The sequence below is a fragment of the Poecilia mexicana genome, unplaced genomic scaffold (genome assembly GCF_051168715.1).
Source record: "Poecilia mexicana isolate PSO_F unplaced genomic scaffold, ASM5116871v1 scaffold_10, whole genome shotgun sequence".
In the NCBI taxonomy this organism is placed as follows: Eukaryota; Metazoa; Chordata; class Actinopteri; order Cyprinodontiformes; family Poeciliidae; genus Poecilia; species Poecilia mexicana.
This window is the reverse complement of record NW_028263379.1, coordinates 19235385-19256973: the sequence shown is the minus strand read 5'-3', so window position 1 is coordinate 19256973 and position 21589 is coordinate 19235385. Positions and strand designations below refer to the sequence as shown.

The 21589-nt window shown below is 38.3% G+C and overlaps 1 protein-coding gene across 1 annotated transcript in view; it reads right to left on the bottom strand.

Annotated features, from left to right (window-relative positions):
* Positions 1–21126, bottom strand: part of dock2 (dedicator of cytokinesis 2) — a 102203-nt gene extending 81077 nt beyond the window's left edge. Inside the window, exons 1-21 of the mRNA XM_015001292.2 lie at positions 20905–21126; positions 19565–19648; positions 18014–18054; positions 17848–17903; positions 17669–17765; positions 17411–17559; positions 17042–17177; positions 15486–15643; positions 13751–13832; positions 13438–13573; positions 12698–12773; positions 12377–12453; positions 10388–10638; positions 10045–10143; positions 9802–9874; positions 9390–9493; positions 6268–6466; positions 3990–4087; positions 3796–3885; positions 3438–3538; positions 858–992 (exon numbers count right to left, since the gene is read on the bottom strand). Coding sequence (XP_014856778.2) covers positions 858–992; positions 3438–3538; positions 3796–3885; positions 3990–4087; positions 6268–6466; positions 9390–9493; positions 9802–9874; positions 10045–10143; positions 10388–10638; positions 12377–12453; positions 12698–12773; positions 13438–13573; positions 13751–13832; positions 15486–15643; positions 17042–17177; positions 17411–17559; positions 17669–17765; positions 17848–17903; positions 18014–18054; positions 19565–19648; positions 20905–20947 — 2285 coding nt within the window. The 5' untranslated portion in view covers positions 20948–21126. The remainder of the gene's footprint in view (positions 1–857; positions 993–3437; positions 3539–3795; positions 3886–3989; positions 4088–6267; positions 6467–9389; positions 9494–9801; positions 9875–10044; positions 10144–10387; positions 10639–12376; positions 12454–12697; positions 12774–13437; positions 13574–13750; positions 13833–15485; positions 15644–17041; positions 17178–17410; positions 17560–17668; positions 17766–17847; positions 17904–18013; positions 18055–19564; positions 19649–20904) is intronic.
* Between the last annotated feature and the right edge of the window lie 463 nt (positions 21127–21589).

Genomic DNA, 21589 nt, shown 5'->3' with positions numbered 1-21589 from the left:
CCAATCAATCCAAAATAATGGTTGATAAATGCAAAGAAATAAAACAGCCTGACCTCTGTAATAATGTATACATGCCTAAAACTGCATGTAAGTCACACAGGGACATCCTGAATTCAAAGCACTCAAAAAATAAGTTCATCTTTGCATTTTGTCCTTTTTATGTGAATGATATTTTCACATTTCACCAATAATAAAAAGATCAAGGGGCAGTCGGAGTTTTCTGTTACTCATTATGTTTACAAAAATCTTCTCCATTTCTACTGTCTCTAGGTAAACAGGGTTTACTAAAATAACTAAACATACTAAAACAGAAATGATTAGTTGTTTCTTTTGGACTGAATATTATGCTAAAAGACAGCACATCAGCAAATCAACAGATTCAAATCTGCTGAAAAACAAAGCCTCCCTACCACAACTGCAAACCTACCTGCCTCACATATATGCAGAAACAGAATTGCAAATATCATTGACTAATATTCCCTCTGCAGTTCGCAATCATAACACCCTTTGTCATAACTAGGCAAGGCAGACCTATCGATTTAAACTAAAGTGTTTGCACTTATTACATGATGCGGCTCTGGAAGCTCTCCCAGCACAGAGAGCATCTCCCCTGGTTTGTTTTCTGGCTGCAGTCCTGCACTGAGATTAGCTTTCATTTGGTTGCTGCACTTCATCATCAATGCTTATTAGCAACATTAGTGCTGTTATCAGCAGCATCTTGTCTCAGAGCTGTCAAACGCAATTACCTGAACAACGACAGGTCACAAAGTGCTCTGTAAATTCAATAATTTGTATTTTTATTTTTTTTTATTCTTGATAATAGAAGAACAAAACCGACAGAAAAACGAAGAACCTACTGGGAGTAGAGCATCCGTGATCGAACAATGAACTTAAAGATGTACTCGAGGGCTTTGAGGGTTCGCAGTATGGGCTCGCATTGTTCTCCACGGCTAGACACATCCAGGTACCGCTTCAACACTGACATCAGCTTTCTGTGTGAGAATAAAGGAGGCAGAGAAGCACAGACATAAATCAAAACAACTCCCTCTTTTCTTTTTAAATTCATTTCCTTTATGTTCTGAGGTTTGAAAAGCTAACCACCAGCTAATTTTTTTTCTTTTCTTATCCACAAAGCAGAGAGACAAAACGAAAAAGAGAAACAGACAAACAGGGAGGGTGGTGGTTTTGACATAAAACCCAAAAAGTTATCCGTATATTCACAGATGTACCTGTCAGACTTAGACATTTTTATTTGAGCTCAGAGGCATTGTGGGGGAAAAAAAAAAAAGAAATCTCTCCAACAAATGTACGCCCTACAGGCGTCTTTAGTCTCAGATAGAAATACTTCAGTGTTTCCGAGCAGCAGGCGAGAGGTGTGGGAGGCACAGAGTTTATGACCTCCTAAAGCTCCCCAGCAAACACCCCTCCTGAGACGTCTCAATGGCATGAAATGCAAACATATATCTGCAGTGGGAGTGGAAAAGGTCAAGATTTTTGTCTGTCAAGCTCCATTTTCAAGAAATTGAAAAGGGAATCACCTCCAAACCAGTTCACAACTCCTTCATCCTTTTAAACAACAAGACTCTATTAGAATAATAAACTGTGACTTAAGCACGCCGCCATCATGATGGCCCTAAAAGATGGGCTCAAAATACCATTTACTGTTGTTTACATACATCTGGCTTAAGAAGCAGTGCAAGAGGATTTCTTCGGGTTTTTTTTTAGAGCAGTTTAAAATGTGGTGTGAGGGAGTTAAAGACTTTTACATAACAGCCTCTCAGCTGACAGGCAATAAACTGCGATGACCTTTTTTAAACAGGGTGAACACAGTACACAAGTAGGGGAATCGTTGCGTTTTGATGCCAGCAGACGGATATTCAAATGGGGTAGAGACAAGAAATACGTGCCATGAGGAAGACGAGGGAAAAAGCAGTGGGGAAGCCAGGTGTAAAAACGGAAACAAGAACTAGGAAGGCAGGAATTAGACACATTCATATATTTTTTGATTTTTTATTTTTTTTTTTGTCTAAGGTTGTTTTCTTTAAGCAGACTTCAGTGGAAGCTTTCCAGGCTACACTACAGTGAGATTCTGAAGGACTTCTGTAGGTTTTCTCATTCTTCTCTGGGTTTTTGTTTTCACAAGATGATCCCAAAGAGCTAAAGTCATGTTAATGTCTGGGTCGAAAGAAGCCAGGCTGACGTTGGCATTTTATTTATTTTTTGTTGTTTGTTTTGTTGTGGGGTTTTTTTTTGTTGTTGTTGATGATAATGTATTTAGTGGGGTTTTTTATTCTATCATGACAAACAGATTCATTTTACTCAAAAAAAAAATAATGAGAATGTCCAATGGGTCTTAACTGTGATAAAAACATCAGCAGCAATCATTAATAAATGATTTTAGTTTGACAAAAAAAAAAAACTAAATTCAATGGATTTATCTATACACACAAAGAGCTAATGCAGCTTCTAAAACACCCACCACAACAGACATTTTCCCTTGAACACAGAAATACATCAATCCAACATTTGCTGCTACATTTTAAACAGTCAACACCTAAAAATCAATGTGAATGTTATAGAACGGTTAGATTTGACCTTTCAGAGTATTTTGTTACTGTGTGGAATAAATCCACTTTATTCTGTTTGGTTCATCTTATAACTGTGAAAGGTTAAAAAGCAATGGATGGACACAAACTGTTCTTTATCTTTAGTGAACAAAAATCAGCACAACTGGAGAGTTATCTAATTAAATACTAATTTCTGTTGTTTTTTTAACATACATATAATAGAAATGCACGTTTTGTTGATCAAAATTATTAACAAAACAATAAAGTATTCTGTTCATTATGCCAGACCCTAATCCAACAATCTTTTGAAACATTTATCAAAAGCAGCAAACACAATGAGAGATGCATTCATGGAATAATGAGCATAAAGAAATTATTCATTTTTAATCAATTACTTCCAGGCCAGCAGGGAGCAGCTAGAGAAATGAAAATTGACGGAAGAAATGTAAATTTGCTCACAGAATGCTCCGGATCTTTTATTCACTTGTTTGTTTGGCTTTAGATTTGTTTGCCTTTGTTCTTTTACTTATATTAATAGATATTCAAGAGTAAATACAAGTATGTTTAATGATACACTTCATTTTTATTTTTACTTACGTGACTACTAACTCTCAAGGTAAGCTGTTTCAGAGCAGGGAGAACACTGAAGTTGTGACCAAAATGTTAATATGTATTTTAGTCAATCACAAATGCATTCACTAAACTTATTTGCCCTGACCTATCTGTACAATCAGTATTATATAAACAGTACAGATTCCTAAAAGGCTGCTGCTCTTATAGAGTTCATAACAGACTGGTAGAGGCATGGCTGCAAACAAAAAGCACACCAACTGTTTCAGCTAACACACAAGAGGCTCAAAAGTAACCTACTTGTAGGCCAGCGTGGCGCTGAAATGCTGCTTTATGTAGGCTTCCAGAACTGTGTTAAAATGCTGGAACTTTCTGTCAGCGATCAGACCGATGATATAAATCTGCCAAGGCAAAAGAATATGCAATACAGAGGAAGAGTTAGTGGCATGTTTACATACAGTAGCAGCATACACTTTTTACAAGCCAGATAAGAGTTATCCGACAAACGCGACTGTTTGAAAAAGATGGGCACATAGATACGTTAAGACTCCAAACAAGCTGTCAAGGAATCCTGCCGTTTGAGTCGACACACGCTGCACATTCAGAGTCATACCTGGCAAAGTGTGCACCCTTCAAGGAGACAACCCCACAAACTCACCAAGGCGTCAAACACAAGGATGTCGTAGTCGTCGTTCTGAGAGTGCTCCATCATGATGTTGAACAAGGCGTCGAGAGTGTCCTGCAGAAACTGCATGCAAACGAAACAAGAGCCGGTGGGAAAACACGCCCCACGCCGGTGTACACACTCATGCAGAGACATGTCGGGTTTTCTTAATTTTTCATAGCACTGACCTTGACCACCTCCTCGCCATCAATGATTTTGAGTTTCTCCAGGTTTTCTTTCAGGTTGTCAGGCCTGGTTCTCCATTTGAGCAGCCCCAATAGACCCACTGAAATCACAAACAGAATATTTTCAGGTCAGATGTATTTCCCGTATGAAGGCAGCTGCATATACAGTCTTGCTGATAGTGCTGCACAAACCTTAAAACAATCAAAAGGCATTTTCCCAACTCGCTGGGAAACTTTTCCAGGCGACTTTGTTGCTCGGCTAAATCGGCTTACAATGTCTAATGGTTTTCTTACTGTTTATTCAATGTTACATGACTCTGTGTTTCTGTTTTTAATTATGTAAAGCGCTTTGAAATGCCTTGCTGCTGAAATGTGCTATACAAATAAAATTTGATTGATTGACTGATTTCCCCTTGAAAAACAGAAGTCGACTCGACAATCAATGAAATCAGCAGTTTGCTTCTTTTCACTTTATCGCACGTAGATATTATCTTTTTTTCTTTTGTTTAAAGCGGTATACAGGATGTACATGAAGACAGATGCAATGGTTTAATTTTACATCAGCCCACCCCTTGCAGCTATAACAACCTAGGGAGACTTTCCACAAGATTAAATGCTGTGTTTGTGGCAATTTCAACCTTTCTTCCTGAACACAAGGTCGGTGAACGATGTACTAGTGTGCAGTCACGTTGGAACAGGAAGAGAGCATCTCCCACCTGTTTCCACAAAGAAACAGGCGTCCAAAATGCCTCGGTATGCTGAAGGATCACTGGAGCTAAGGTCGTGATGCAACTCCAAAATTCACACTGATACAATGCAGTTAGACAGATAATGTTCCCGTGACAACTGCAGGAAATGCAGGTTCGTCCATCGGACTGAAAGCCCGAAAGGCATGATTTGTTGCTTCAGAGAACACGTCTCCAACGCTTTGAGGCCAGTAACTTTTACACCAGTGGTTCCCTGGCCCTCAAGAACCCCCGACTAACCGCAGAGTACCTTTTACTGCCAATACTTCTGGTAATAAATGGTAAAAAAAAAAAAAATACAAGATGCACACTGCGATACACTTTATTATACTCATAAGCAATGCTAACATCCTTTGTACCTTTACCTTTAGGGAGAGACTCCCAACATAGTGTTTGCTTGTGTTGGTCAGCAGATATAATATCTAAAATCATTCCAGTAGTTTTTTTTTTTTAAAACTTTGTCTATTGTAAATCTAGACAAAGTTGGAAACATGGAAAAGTTAAGGTCATATTAGCTCAACAAATTCTTCCAGAATTTGAACCTGCAATGAGGTGAATAACTTTCTGTTAATTGCACAAGTTTTTTTTTTTTTTTTCAATTACTGTACGCCAATCATCTTGTATTTAATCAGCAAACATTCTGCTTCATACAATATGTCTCTGTCGGTGTTTACACCTGAGCGTCCAAATCCCATTTTTCAGTCATTAAATATGTTACAGTGTTTGACATGGGACAGATTTCTCTGTCTGCTCCTTCAGAGCAAACTGTTCTGCCGGTCCAACAGTTTTTCTGACACGCCACGCCAAGCTTGCACATCTGGAGGTTGGCCCTGAACAGCCCTGTGAGTATGAAGGCCTGAGCGCCTGTGTGTGTGTTTGTGAATGAGGTAAAGGTGATTAATATTGCAGGATAACGCTCATTACAGTGATGGACTGACTTCCTTGAGAACAGCTGCTGCTCTGCACCTGTGTCTGATGCACCTCTCTGTCTGGAGTGGCTGTGCAATTAAGCACTCGTTGATGAGCTCCTTTTTGTGAACGCATTTCGCCTGTGGCGCTGCATCAGTGGGCGTCGTAGACGAGAGCCCAACACTCCTCGGTGTTACAATCGTCAGCACGCATAAACAAAAATACATACCACAATCCTGTCCCCCGTTTTGCTGTGAATATCACGTTTATTTTCTCTCGGTTTTAATTGGCTGGATGTCTTTCTACATTCAAAGCCCTACATTTGCATCGCATTACCGCTCTACTTTCAAGCAGAAGTGAAGTTTAATCATTTATACCCTCAGACCTGAAGAGAATCTTATTGGAAGCAGCGATTCTGACCTCTGCCATCTTCACAGCCAGATGATTATTCAATGTCTTGGCTTGGCCATATTTTCTCGTCGGAAGAAGGTGTTAATTAAAGTTTTTTTTTTTTTTTACATGTCAGCTTTAATTTCAAGCGTCCTTTCTGCTGCTAATTTCTGGCCTGTTTAATTTGCTCTGCAGCCACAAGCTCACACATGTCCAGACCAGAAGCTTGCACGTACCGTTTTGGGTGAGTTTAGTGGAGCAGACCAGGGTGGAGATGGTGAAGCTGTCTCTGGAGCTCACTGACAGGCCTCCACCCCCAGACACGCTGCTGGCGCTGCGGTTCAGCCCTGCCCCCTTGTGGGCGTCGCTGTGATGGTAGCGGGTGGAGGGCAAGGACAAGTACGAGTTCACGTCCTCCATGCGCTTGCTGTCTCCCTGGGAAGACAATGTAGATTTGAATCCATTACACCGAATAGTGATTTACTGTAACTGTGCTAATGAGGCCACATGATAGTATGATGGATGGTGTTCTGGGTCTGGACCAAGAATGATTTATCCTGTGTTTAGTTAAATTTAAAAAAAAAAAAAAAAAAGACAAGAGTCTGGGAGTTTTCAGCTGTGAAGTAATACTTGAGGTTTTGAATTAAAAGTCACAAAACACGACCGAGGTCACCTGCAGTAATAATGTCTCAACAATTTCTTTATTTTTTTTTTTCTCTGAGCAAAATAAAAACAGTCTGAAATCAGGAATAGATCTTTCTCCTGGAGTGTAGTTTTGCTCTCATTATCTTTTAGGGACTGCGCTCCCTCTTTGTCCACTCTAAATTTAACAAGTAGCATTTTTTCATTTCAATTAACAATCATAATGTTCATAAAGTTAATGTATACTAAGATATACCCATAATAATAAGTCTTTTAAATGAAAATGTAATAGATATTTTGGGGTCTTCTTACAACTTCTACCACCTCCTCCTCTAACTGTCTGCAGATGTACAAGCAGATTTACTAAATGTGTTTCTTGTTTTCTCTCTCCCTGTTAACTTTCTCACATCTCTCCCTTTATTTTTTATTTTTTCTCTTTCCAACTCTTGATGAAAATAAACTCAAATAAATTTTTTTTTGTTTGTCTTTTTTAATGCATCGAGTGGAAAATCGCAGTAAAAGACGTAACGAATCACTTCTGGAAGTAAAACCGTTGGTCTTCTTATTGGCACTCGGACAACAATTATGCTCGCTCTACTGCCAGGCAGGACACTGTTGAAAAAAGGAGGACATGTGCTGGCACTCTGTTCTGAACACTAATTCTTGCACATTCACTTTTAATGAGAAATCATTTTTTTCAACATGAACACATTCTGTCAACGTTAAAAAAAACAAAAACTCCTAGATTAAAAAAAAAAATGTATGTATCAGATGATGATTTAGGTATTCAAATACTGTATGTGAATAAAGGCAAGAATGTTTTTGCCAAAAAAAAAAATCACACACACACACACTTTTATGATGTGTTTTTAACAACACATCTTCACCACTCTGTTCTCGTTTCACCCCCGGCTTCAACCAGGTCACTGCAGCACAGAGGAAGAGCTAGAAGTCAAAAGTAGAAGAAAGATCAAGAGGAATGTAGGGATAACAAGAGATAATCGCCAACGAGGGCACAGGAGGGCCATCCGTTTGGTATTTGAGTGAATCATGAGTAATTAATCTTCACTGCATCTGACACGTAATCAATATGGCGATTCAATCTCAGCTTGGGCTCATTTAACAGGATGTCTATTTGGCTTCACTCAACCTGTCAGTGAGGCCATAATCTCCTGTCCAACTTCACTATATCTTTAGTTCTGCTTTGATGACTCTTATTACTGCAGTGACATTACAAAAATGTTTTCACTAGCTTAATAACTTTTGAAGATGCATCTGTTTTCCAAGCATGATGTGTGCAGAAGGTTTTGCTTACCTCAGCTGTTTATGAGTAAAGAGAACCTTTTCTTGGTTTCAACTTTTATTTCCCCGGTTGCGTATTATTCAATAAATTATGTGTGAGTTACTGTAGCTCAGACGCATAATGTGCAAAAGCTTGAAGCAATAAATGGACTGGTAAAAACCAGGCCCTTGTACTGTACTTCACTTTGTACAGAGATCTGGGCTCTTGGCTATGGAGAAAATGATTGCTTCCTGGAGGCGTGGACTCTGTTGTTAAAGTTTAAAATTTTACCCATTTGCTAGGTTTGTCCGTGACTTATGTAATGAGTGCAATGTGTATGACGGCAATGGCCAGGCTAAGTAATAATAGTTACAAAAAAGTTATTTTATAATCTAGCACAACGCGTTGTGTGCCATTCAGGAGAGTCATGGCTCATGAATTCAAACAAAACCATAACAGACCAACATCCGCCATTTTTATCCAAGAGAGGATAAACACCTACAATTTTTTTAAAATTACATTATAATTTTATTTTGCCTATGGAGGGCTAGTTCCCTTTTGGACTGCAGAGCATCCCTAATTATTTGTGTCAAAGATTCAACAAGGTCTAAGAAACAGAGATCCCGCTCCTTTACTGATATGACGGCACTGCAGAGTGGATGCCTGATTTTAAGCTGCAAATAGAGAGTGACAACGAGGATTTGTGATTACACAACATGACACTAAATAATTCATAAGCAATGTTTCAAAATGACTGGAACTAAGTCTCGCCATCATGTCTTTTGCCATATTGTCTGTCTTAGTTTCAAATGGTACTCCTTTAAAAGCCAACCCGTTAAGGATGTTCCTTCATAAGAGATTTATTGTGCCAGTTCAGGTCTGAATGCAGAACTTAAGTTTATTCAGCTTGTTCTTTTTTTTTTTTTTTACGTTAAAAAACATGCAAAAAAGCAAAAACTGTCCACCATTTGTTTATCTTTGAAGAATTCATAATAAGGTGTGATGGTTTTGTCCATTTCTAGAAGACAAAGCTATGTTACACACCCTTTCCTTCGCCTATGTTGGATCCTAATTTGAGGCAACAAGCTTCAAACATTGCTTAGTATGTTTGCTAGCAGTTCAAGACTTCACTGCTGCTGCTTGAGTACAGTAACCAGCACAACTGACTAGCTTCACTGGTTATAAAATAATTTCTTTCAACATTTTTTTGTCATTCATTTTTGTTTGATTGATTGTAAAATAACTAACTTTACACAGTCTGGGAGCCATGGCACTAAATAAACACATTCTGTTTACTAAAGCACCATCAGCTAATCATAGGCATTTGATGTATTGCAAAACAAGCACTGTCAAGTGAACATGTTTATCAGTGAATTGTTGTGCAGCATGCAAATGTCAAGACCTACGTCTGTTTAACCTTTAATAAAGTCCCACCTTAAAGACAATAAGGTCATGCAGTCCATCCTGCAGAACTGTCCCGTCTTCTTTCATCAGACGTACAAATGCCATCGCAAAGTTTTTCTCACTTTTGTCCTTGGCTGTAGAGGAAGAAGTAAGACGTGTAAAAAAAAAAAAAATATATAGAAAAAAATACATCAGGGAAAAGGAGGGGGAACAAAAACAAGAAGGGAGAAGACTTCAGACGTCATAGACAGGAAAACTGCTCATTTGAATAATCAGGTCTGAGTAATGATGCCATGGGTCATTTTGCAAATTGGTTGGAATCATTAGGTGCTTTCAGTATCGCATTATGCTCCAGGGAACGGGGAGGAGGAGAAGTGTTAGGGACGCTGATCTCATTGAGAAAGCAGACAGGTGCCGGGAAGGAACTGAGGATGCTACTTACACTCCTGTGAAGAGCGGTGTCTGAACATGAAACGCAGATGAATTCTGTGCATTTCTTCCAGAGGGACTGTCACCTGTAGGATATCTCATGTTATTAGAGAACGTAATGCTACGCCATGTTCTAAGGCCCTATAAAATAGCGTGAAGGGAGAAATGCAAATGATGTAGAGGACGTCACTTCAAAGGGACCTAAATAAGGTGGCTGGGAGAGCAGTGAGCAACACACACACGCACGCACACACACCTTAACGGTCTCCATCCAGCGGGGCTGTTTGATCTGGTAGTAGATGACGGACCTGTATTCACTGACCGCTTTATCCCCAGCTCCCAGACAGATGGAGTTCTATGAAAACAGGCCAAGGAAAAATATGTCAGTGTAACGTGTCAGGTTTTATTTTGTGCAGCATCTGCCCATTTAAGCGAACATACATTAGATGGATTGCCATTCTGGGATAAAGACGTCTCTGTTTACTGCTGGCTAATAACACACGACACATAACTCTGCAGCTGCAGCCTCAGCTTCAATCTGCTCCACACACACAAACCGAATCGTTCAGTTCATGTCCACCAACCTGCGACCTGCTCACCTGTATGACTTTGCCCTCCTCGTCACAGACCCACATGATGACTTCGACGTTTTTCTGTGTCGTCTTGTTGTACTTGTCAAAGTCGCCGCCCTGCAGGGTGAGGTAGATGTCGTTCCGGACGTCTCCTGGCATGATGATCTCCGGGAAGCCCAGCTTGCGTGCTACCACCGTGCTGCGGTCCACCAGGTGGGGGTATTCTTTTCGAATCTGAACTATGTCACCCACCAGAGCCTTCATGGTGACCCATAATCCTGAAGAGCACAGGTGGAGATGTAGGGAGCTTGTCGTTTAAAATAAATGAGTATTTAATTGAGTACATTGATTGTAAAAAAAAAAAAAGCCTCAAAGTCATTTTGAAATTATGAGACTTAAGCAGAATTAAACTTTTGCAAAGTTGTATCTTAATCCTAGCAAAATGTTAATACTCACAAGTTAATATTAAGGATAAAAAATGAATTTATTTCACGTTTTGTTTTTTGATGATTACACAGCATTTGAATGGAGTATCGTGAAATTATAATCCAGAGGAGAAAAACGAAGGTCTTCTCTGTGATACTGTCTGCATGTAATCAACTAAATAAAGTCACTAACACGGACACAGATCCTGTTGATGGTTGCTATGGAACTTAGATTTTTTTTTTTAGTTGATTAGGAAAAAATAATGAGAAATTCCACAAAATTATAGAAAGCAAAACATTTTACTTGTACAATGGAGTCAACCCAGACTGGTTTAAAATAAACAACTGAGAAGGAACAGTTTTTGTTCTCTCATTGTCAGGCAAATGTGCAGCTCTCTGTATCAAAACGTAGTTTAAAATTATTTCAAAAACAAACTAAGGTTAAGGCATGAGAGCCAAACTATTATTTCACACTTTGGCGAGTCCAGAATAAATTGCTATCCCTTCATTTCTTATCTCACCATGTGGTCCGTACATCTAAGCACATTTTACCTGGGTCAAGACTTAAAACATAAGGAGTGAATGACATGGATTTTGTGAAGCATCTATAAATTACGGGGGTCACTTTGTATGGCCACTGTTTTATACGGTGCATTTCTATTGGAATGAAGAATGTATCTCACTTACACTTTGCTTAAGGCAAAAATAAGTTAGTTTTCCAGTGACATCAAAGCCTGAGTTAATTTATTATATGTCTGTGATATAATCAAAGTTTGATGTGCACAGGTTGAGTAGTTTTTAGATCAGCCACTCAGCACGCAAGGCTAAGTGAGTCTTGCTCTTGAATGCTTCCTGAATCACGAGATTGAGTGCAAAGTTTAAATAGCACTTGCATTGATTCTGTAGCGGTGCCGTATTGATGCCGTCTGGGGCAAATAATACACATGTGAATGATCAGAGTGCTAAACAAAAATCAGTGTCTGAAGATTTACAGATGGCATCAGAGAAACATTACTAAAAAAATAATTGGGTTGATTTTTTTTTGTTAAAAAAAAATTAGAGATGGATATTAAGGAATGTGGTATAAAAATGATACACTACTATGTAAGTAATGTGTGTTAGTGTGCAAATGTGTGTGTGATGGCAAATGCATTTTGAAGAGAGAAGGAGAGATTAGAGGCAAGTGATATCAAAACCTGAAATGTGGTGGCCAAAGGTGCTCCCGCTGTATCTAGGCTATGCTTGGAGCAAATGGGTACCAGAGGAAGATAAAGCATGAGAGATGTAACATGCAAAGTTACCCTAGAGCGTGACAGTGTCACAAACTAAAGTTATAAAAGTAGAGTTTAGGGTAAAAGGGACTGGGATTAATTAAAATGAAAGAAAAAACAAAAAACAAAAGATCTACAAACACTGTTGCTTGTTCTGCTCAAAGTCTAAATAGAGAGAAAAAAAAAAGTCAGTCAGTGACTGACAGATTTATCTTGACACAAGCAACAGCAGCACACAGACCTGTGGACGTCTTGGCTGCAAACACGCTTCACATGGATGGAAAAACAGAAAGAAAAAGCCAGTTAGAGCAGAACAGTACCTTGGCCGCCACTGTCTCCTCGCAGTGCTGTCGCTTTGTTCAGCAAGGTGTGGAGAAAGTCATTTTCAGCCACTACCCTGAAACCAAATATACACAAAAGACATAGAGTTGAATGTACAAAAAAAAAAAAATCTGTTTTAGATCTCGTGGGTGCCGACAGCCGCAAGAGCACAAACCTGCAACATTTCAGTTCTAACAACATGAAGGATTCTTTAGGGAAATCCAGAAACCCAGAAACAGCTTTTGAGTAGATACTTTATTGGTTCTAGAAATATGACACAGAGGGAAAAAAAAAAGAAGTAATAGTGAAATAGGACGTACGGGAAGAAGGGAATGAAAAATTGCTTCTCCTCGTCGCATTCGTGCTTCCCTTTGATGATGTCACTGATGTCCATCACTACCAAGAGGAGAAAATAAATGTGTCACTGATGAGAAAAATCAAAGCAAACGCTATGCAGCCATATTTGATATGTGACAGTTTCACCTCGGACAAATAGGGAGTAGTTGAGAAAAACACACTCCCTGACAGCTGCTTTCTTGAGAAATCGTTTGAGGATGTTTAAAAAACAGTGTTGTTACGTGGTAATTAAAAAAACCCAGCTTAGTTATTTTCCTCATGCTGCCTGTTCTAATGTTACTTGATCAAAAGACTTTTGCCCCATTTAAAAGAAAATAAAAAGTTGCAGGTGGTACTGAAAGTCATACTAGCTGGCAGAACAGATGCAATAACAGCAGAAAAAGTTATTCTATTATTAAATAGGTTTCTTAAGTATAAGGCTTCATTTTTATGCAAAAAGTTACTAAAATGCCAGTGTATATCCCTGAAGAACAGTTTATTGACTGATTTAGATGCTTGCATATTTCTTACCTCGGTGTTGATGCATTAGTTTACTAAGGTTAAAGTGACACTATCATTATTTGGGGATGCCCACTATACATAAACAGGGGTATTTTCAAGAAATCAAACCACTATTTCATTACTGTTATGATATATGTGGAACACTGGAAACGTCATTTTAGCTTTGGGCCAAAACAAAGTCAACTGTCTCCACTTGAAGTACCTGCCACCCCAAAAGGCCGGCGGAGGCCCACAGTGCACTTCTTGTTGTTTGCTTCTTTCAAGTCCATCCTCCCCACTCTCACTATCTGACAGATCAGATAAATCTTCTCCCTGCTCAGGTCTTTGTTCCCCAAGTCCTGGTGGACAAAGACAGAGAACAAGTAAGCAAAAGAACCTCTCTGGGAGAAGCCAGAGAGAAAAATAAGGCAACAATCTAACCCTCTGACAGGTAACAAGTTCATTCATTGTCGTGTTGTGCAGTGTTCTCGCCAAGCTAGGAAACGGTCTAACAGTGCCCTCCGGTGGCCACTTACTGTGAAGACAACCTTCAGATTGTTCAGCATCTCGATCTCTTTTGGAAAACCACTGCTGCCCCAGCGAACCAAGTAGTTCTCGCTGCGAAAAGTACGAAAAAACATTAGGTCCACATAAAACCCGCATCAACGTTCAGTTATAATTTTACATAAAGAGTAGTAACTATTTTACAGACCTCAAAACACACACGTGCATAATACGGCACATTACACAAGTATTGACACCCTTTAAGCTTTCTTTTAAACTTTTTCACCAATTTCGATTTTATTCTATGTTTTTATTTACCTTATGTTTTTTTGATAAGCCAACAGAAAGTAATGCTTAGTTATGAAGAAAATAGCTGTTTTATAGTTTAACACTTAAACAGCTCAAATATAGAGCAAAAATAAATAAATCCTCCATAAAGCCCAAAGGGCATTTTTCTGGCACATCGTGTCATTTTAAATCACAATCAAGAAACTATGTTAGCGCCAGTTGTTATGAAAATGCTGCATCTATATGCGACATCTATAAGACTGCATCATAACCATATCTGATGGCTTGAAATTGGCCTGTGTCTTTAGGAATCTTCTATCTTTTACAACACTCTCCCTTCAGCTCAACAATGCTTCTCCATGCCATCCATTGATCCTGTTCACAAGGAGCGTTCCAGTTCGCTTGATAAGATCAGCAGAAGCTCCGTTTGTGTGTTTGCCATTTGCTGCTGTGGCTCATCTGGTGGAGCTCTAGGTTATCAAACCAGGTGTGAGAACAGCACAATAAAAAACAAAACATCTGTAGCCAAAATTGCACTGAAAGATGCTTCGATACAGTGCAGACTCAGACAAAAGCAGACTTTTCAGAGTTTTTGTTGCTTTGAAAAGATTAAAATTAGTGTGATTTTCCTTTCACTTTACAATCATGCACTGTTGTGCACTAATCTATCGCGTTGAACCTTTGAAAAAAAATACAGACTTTTGTGTTTGGAATGTGAAAAAGTTGTGCTGTTATACCAATTACAATTGGTATAATATATACCAATTATAATTTTTCTTTTTTCTTACAGATGTGGACGGATAAAAAGTATAAGGATAAAACAAACCAACGCCAGTGCAAGAATAAAACGTCTTTGACTCAAAGTCAATTGAAAGAAAGACACCAAACCTATTAGATGAAAGGGAACAAAACCCCTCAACAAATAGTCAGACGCTGAAGGAACAATTTCATAGTAGTTGGTACGTATTGAAAAAGCAATGACTGATTTAGGTCGAACGCAATACTTCCAGCCACTCTGGCTGAGACACAGATATACTCAGCATGACAGTGAGTGACGGGGCTTAACATCAGCTCTGTCGGCTCCATACAGTCCTGCCACTCAGTTGCTGCTGGCCTATAATTTTAATTTCCTTATGACTATTTTTGGCAAATTGTCATAATTTAGTGTCGCTCAACAACGAAGGAGAAGGGAGGAAGGCAAGGTATTCGAACAAGAAGATAAAAAAAAATGGAAGAAACTGTGTGTAGGTTGCATGAGTGTTCATATCTGCTTTACACAACTAAGATATTGAAGCAAAGATGCAATTTTACTAAAAAAAAACAAAAAACAAGAAAAGAAAAGCATTTAGTATTTATAGAAGAGATGGGTTTCAAATTTACAGTATATCAATTATTGACACCAATCTGATTTGGACAGAAATATTTTCAAAACATTTCATCTTGTAAAAAGCGAAGCTGAGGCAGAACGGCCACGGATACCTGATAATGGTTTGTTTGACTGGGTCGTAGAGGGACATGAAAAGCTCAGAGTCTTCCCCAATGCGACACACAAAGTTCCTGACGAAGACGTAGAGGCTGTGGGTGGGGGACGACTGAATTCGAGCCGAGATCCCACTGTGGTCTGTCTGGATATTGGACTGCAGGAGAAACATTAATATGTGATTACCAATCTGGATTTGAATCTTTTATTGCAGCATTACAATCTTCTGTTACAAATTTTTGAGGAAACATCTCTTTGAGATAGAATGATTCCCAAATATATGTGTTTTACTTGAAGTTATGTGTGCAGTGCTGCTGTTAAAATATTATAAAATCCCATTTTGACAGCAGCACTCAATCATCCTTTAATACAATTCACAAAGTTGGGGAATCCAGAGAGGAATCCATCACTTGGGTCGTTATCAATTCACACCTGCTGACATGACCACAGAAGGAGGTTTATGTCTGATGCAACTTCTGGGTTTATTTCATCATAGATTTGGGATAATTCTTCCATTAGCTTCAGTAATTACATGCTTTTAATTTTGTGATGAGGTGCTTTCCCACCTCTCCATACTTTGCTTTGCACCAGAGCACCCTGGCGTGGCAAAAAATTGTTAAATTTGTTTTTGCAAAATGCTCAATCTGACAAAAAGCAGACATTTTCTATTAGCATTTAGTAAACTCCACCCGTCTATGTTGGTGGCGATGGGATAACAAAATAATTTGTTTCAGCATGTATTCAAAACAAATGGTTTGTATGCAGATAGAGTCTATTTTCTTGTAGCCATTTCGTTAGTTATGAATTGCTTTTCTTAAACTGCATGTTTTCCTTTCCTTGGCATTCTGAAGAGGAATTTGCTTCTCTGACATTTGAATCCATTTGAAATCATGAATCATGTACTTATTCATAAAAAAGGGTCTGAGTTTTTTTTTTTCCCAGAGTTAAACTTTGCTGCTCCAATAAAAGCTTTATTAGTTTTCTTAATTTTAAGGCTTTTACAAATCTTTATCAAAGGTTCTGATAAGGCTGGCTGACATTGTAGCTGGTTGGCATTAAAGTCGCTGTCATTTGAAATAAATCAGCTGCAGCATTCACGCTTTTTATTTGAGGGAGCGAGAGGAAAATCTCTGAGTAAAAGAAGTCTTATAACATTATCTTCTTAATTCAATCAGTAGTTAGATCAATGGTGAGATGTAAAATATCTAGATGGAGTGAAACTGAAGTTAATTCAATTTGTAAGCAAGCCGACACTTAATTTATTTAGCTGGCAGATGACTGACATATAAGAAGCATAACTCAATTATTATCTATGGCTTCGAACAGATAGAGTTTCACTGTAGCGCCTTTCTCACGCAAAAATAAGGACAACAGGGATTAAATGATGAAACGGCAATTGAATCCAAGTATATAATCCAGTTTTATAGTCGTAGAAATCACCTCATTTAAAAAAAAAAGGATCTTTTATAAATGATTGGACATAAAACTAATCACATTAGTGTCACAGCTTTTAAACCCTTCGTGTTGCCTTCCCCCTTCACATTCTGTCCTCTACCTGCTCTTCTTTGATGCGTTCATTGATTTTGGTTGTGGCCTCCTCATGCGCTCTGAAGAGGCTGATGACGTTAGCCTGCTCGGGGTCCAAGATGTTCCCGTCCTCGTCTCGAACAACCAGGTCCAGCTCAAGGATCCTTCGTCAAAAAACAAAAAAAAGGAAAAGCAGGGTTGATGGAATTAGGTGGAAGGTGAAGAAAGTAAAGAGATTTTACAAAAGGAAGGCAATTTAGTTGAAGAGAAAATGGATGCGCAGGAAGAGAGAGTAATTAGGAGACAAGACCAAAAGATGAACAGACACTTTTGACAGTTTTTGTGAAAGCTGGGATAAAGGACGAGTTAACAACAACGATTAGCAGTGTAGACGCACTTGTTGCCGTAATCAATCTTAGAAGTAACTTTTTGCTTGAGCTCCTTAAATTCGTCGCTGGGCAGAGTCCCAGACAGGAGCTGGGAACGCCACTCCATCAAGTCCCACATCAGCCTCTGGACCTGCTTCACGCGTCCATGCTTGTTGCTCTAAAAACACAGACAGGGGGGGGGGGGGGGGTGAATAAAAAAGTGGTGTTAAAACTAAACAGAGACAAGTAAACTTTCACAAACACAACTGTAAAAGTTTGGTTTGTACCACGAACAGCTGCTTCCATATGGTGCCCCACTCTCTCAGTGTGGTGGTCACCTCTTTCACCAAAGGCATCTCAGCAGGCGTCACAATTTCCTCATCTCTAAAGTTGCACAAACAAAGGCACATTTGACACTCTTGTAAACTTCTCCAACTTCGACAGATGATCTGTCAAATCCACCCACCCTCGTTTTTCAATGTTGACCTCCTTCAGATGGACAAAACTTGAAGGAAAAACTCCCTGGAGTGGGAAATATGAGACAGACACACACGAGAAGGAAGTCAGTGAAAGTTCTCAACGTCAACAACTGTGTTGTTGTAAATGATGCAGCTAAGATGCACAAGGCTGACCTTTTGGGCTTTGTTTCTGGTCAGGTATCCTCTGTACCACCCTGAAAGACAATTGAAATGTCATCATAAAACTGCATAAAAAAAAATAAAAAATATATATATAGAGTGTTCACAGTTACATCTTTTTCTTTCTTTTTTTTTTCAAACTTGGAACAAAATAAGAGCATGAAAGCAGCCATTCCCACTGTGGATTTCTAGTAGTTAGATATTTGAGAGTTCTGGTTACTTTGCTCCTTTACCGTTTATATATTTGTAGTTTTGGTAATTTTGTGTCCAAAAATTTTTGGGGGGAAGAAAAAGGAGCTATATCCTCAGAAACATTTTGCCCCGACCATGTGCTATTGTGTACCGTTAGCAGGAAAACACTCAATGTTCAGTTGAAATACGGTGCAATTTAAAAAATATATACAATAAAATTTAAATATAGATGAGATTTTTATGACTGTTTATGTCTGTAATTTATAAAAAAAAAATACTTGACTATCATGCAGAACTACAGACACTACAGAAGTGTGAGGACAAAAATGGCAACTAGTGAGTATAAAATAGGGGAATAAATTAAGAACTCGGCAAATTGATGCAAAGTAAATATTTGTTTAGGACAAAAATAATTTGTTTTCTGCTCTTACAAAGCGATATGATACAAACCTTAGAAATTCTTGAAGGATGCATTTAATCACTACATAAATTACATAATCTGTGCTCCAATTTTTCATTTTAAAAAAGTCTTCATTATGAGCAAACATCGCAAACTTGTTTTACAACTACTAAAGAAAATCCATGACTATTAGACGCTTCCAACAGGATTAATATGATGCAACTGACCAAAACATCAGTATTTTGTAAAGAGACTCCTGATCAAAATCATCGCATTACCAAAACGTTGAATCATAGTGTTGCTTTTTTTTTTTTTAATCTGGGAAAAGGCATTTTAATTGATAATATCATAATGATCAGCTGTATTATGGACTGCTCTACCATCAAAGTTCAGAACACATCAGAAACTACTGATCTATATCACTAAGTCTACTGGCTGTAATTAAATAACAGAATCCTACTGACTTTCATTTTTCTTATCAATATGTTCTGTGTGCTTTTTAACGTCTGTCCTATTGATGTCTTCCTGTATGTAATCAGACTAAGTGTTAAATAACTTTATTACTCTGCATTCAAATCTTTAAGGGTCCTAATTAAACGGTACCCACAAAGTGAAAGAAACTGCACATTTTAACCTGTTGTTTCAACATGACATGCCATGTTAGTATCGACTGCATGCATGCTTTTAATTGCAAATAAATATTTTAGTTTTATCCCAATATAGTTCTTACAAACGATATTTAGGTGTTCAAAAAGAACAAACATGCTTTAGACCAGGGGTGCCCAAATCCAGTCCTGGAGAGTTACATGTTGAAAGATGCTAAATCTCAAGGGCTGGAGTTGGACACGACTGCTTTAGAGCAATATTATTTTATTATTAATTAATACTTTTAACAGGCAATGGAGAAAAAAAAGTAAACATGACGAGACAGGAGCAGTAGTAACAGCACTCACCTTCACAGACCTCCTGGATGTGCACCGTGTCTCCTACTTCCAGGGACAGTTGCTTCTCCCCTTTGCCAACAAAGTTCCACTTAACTAAAAACAAAATAATTACAGTCATGAATGGTAATGTTGTCTGAAGAAGTGAAATACCAAATTGCCCAAAGGAGAATCATTTAGTTCCAGTTCAGTTCATTTCCACAACAAGAGCATCCCCTCTGGTACTTTTCAAGAAAAATAATTTCACTTCATGTTCAGTTACATAGAATAAAATAAATGTAATTAATTCCAATACAATGCAATCATGTCAGATTCAGATCCAGTCTTTGTAAGCAACTTTGTGTTTGAGGATGTGCAAGACTAAAACATGCTAACATGAAGAGCATTAGCATTAGCTTCCCTCCCAGATATAACAGGCTGTGTATAATGTATTTTACTATAATCTAAGCTGTGTACAATTAAAATATGCTAGCTCTGTGTTGGAACATATGCTCAGCAATCCTCTAACATTAACTTTCGACGCACATTTCAGCTTTTAAAACTTTAAATTCGTATAAACTTCCTTCCTTGTAGCACCACTTCCTGTGTTCTAGACTCTCAAACGAAGCAGATCAACTTTTTTTTTTTTTTTTTTACGAAACATTCAATGCTGAATCTACCCGACTTTCAAAGCTTTCCATCATCCAGTGTTACTTTCATTGCTAGTATTGGGCTAAAAGGTGCGCTACCGGGTTGGTGAAAGGTTTAACTGTCTCCTAACAGGACATAAGTACTATTAATTAATACATCAACGTAACGGCAGCAAAAAGATTTTCATTTTCAGTCATTTCAGTCCAGATGGGAGGTCAAAAAAATCTGTGTCCTTGACAAGTTTTTGGCTACATTGCATATCTAATGGAAACATACTGTGATAAGAGCCGCCATATTAAACCACACGCCTAATACAGACTGAGGTCGTGCTTGCTGTCTTCCTTCAAGCTACAACTACAATTTCCCAGCATTGATATTTTTTCTATTGCATCTATGTGCCAAACATAAGATTTTTTTCCTCAAAAGCATTGCCCTTCTACTGCAACTCCGTTTAAGTTTCCTTTGAGGTCGATGTTGTACGTTATGCAAGTTGTCAAATCTTAAGGTTAGAGTTGAATAGGATGTTGAACTCTAAAGACCTCTGAAGCATTGAGCACCAACACACCCACTACACAGAAATGTATTTGTTTTCTCTGGATAGACAATGCAGTTTTCAGTAAAACGGTAAGTCTGTATATCAAAATGTGCCTGCAAAGTTCATGCGCACACACACACAGACACAGAAACAGAAACTTCAAATTGAGGACTTTATTTTGACTTACCTACACCATACCGCTCTGTAGTAGTCCTTGTCCAAGGAGCCATGATTTCATGTAGTCTGTTCTACAAGAACCACTTTCACAAATGTTGCTTGATTCTATTCCTTTTTTATCTCTCTTCTAAACTTCTCTCTTTCACATTTTTTGTAGTTTAACTGAAAGCAGCAGGCCCTACCCCTTTAGCCTTTCTTCCTCTTCTGTCTCTTCTCGCTTCCTGCCTCTGAGCGGGTAAGAGGAAGTGGTAGAATACAAGGTGGAGTCACACCCAGGTTTATGCAGTGCCTCCAGATAGCTAATTTAGACCGACTGTAACATCATCAACCAGACTCAGTTATCCAAGAGTTAAAAATAGCATTGATGTCAACTGTATTCAAAGATAAACAGTGTCAGTGCAGGTTATCCTGAAAGAACATATTCAGTTCAGCCCAATTCAATTTTTTTTAAGCACTACAATAAACACATGTAATCTCAATGAATCCTGCAATACAAGTAGATCCAGCTCATATTCAGAAGTACAGTTAAATTGAAGTTTGTGTAAACTAAACAAAAGCATGTCTACTCCTTTACTTCCTTTGTAGAAGTTAATTTTATAAAATTCTTTCTATTTGCTAAATGCCAGAATAATGAGAGATTTTCTGAAGTATTTTACAACAGTCTTCAAAAAGCAGATGCAAATCTCTGGATGTTT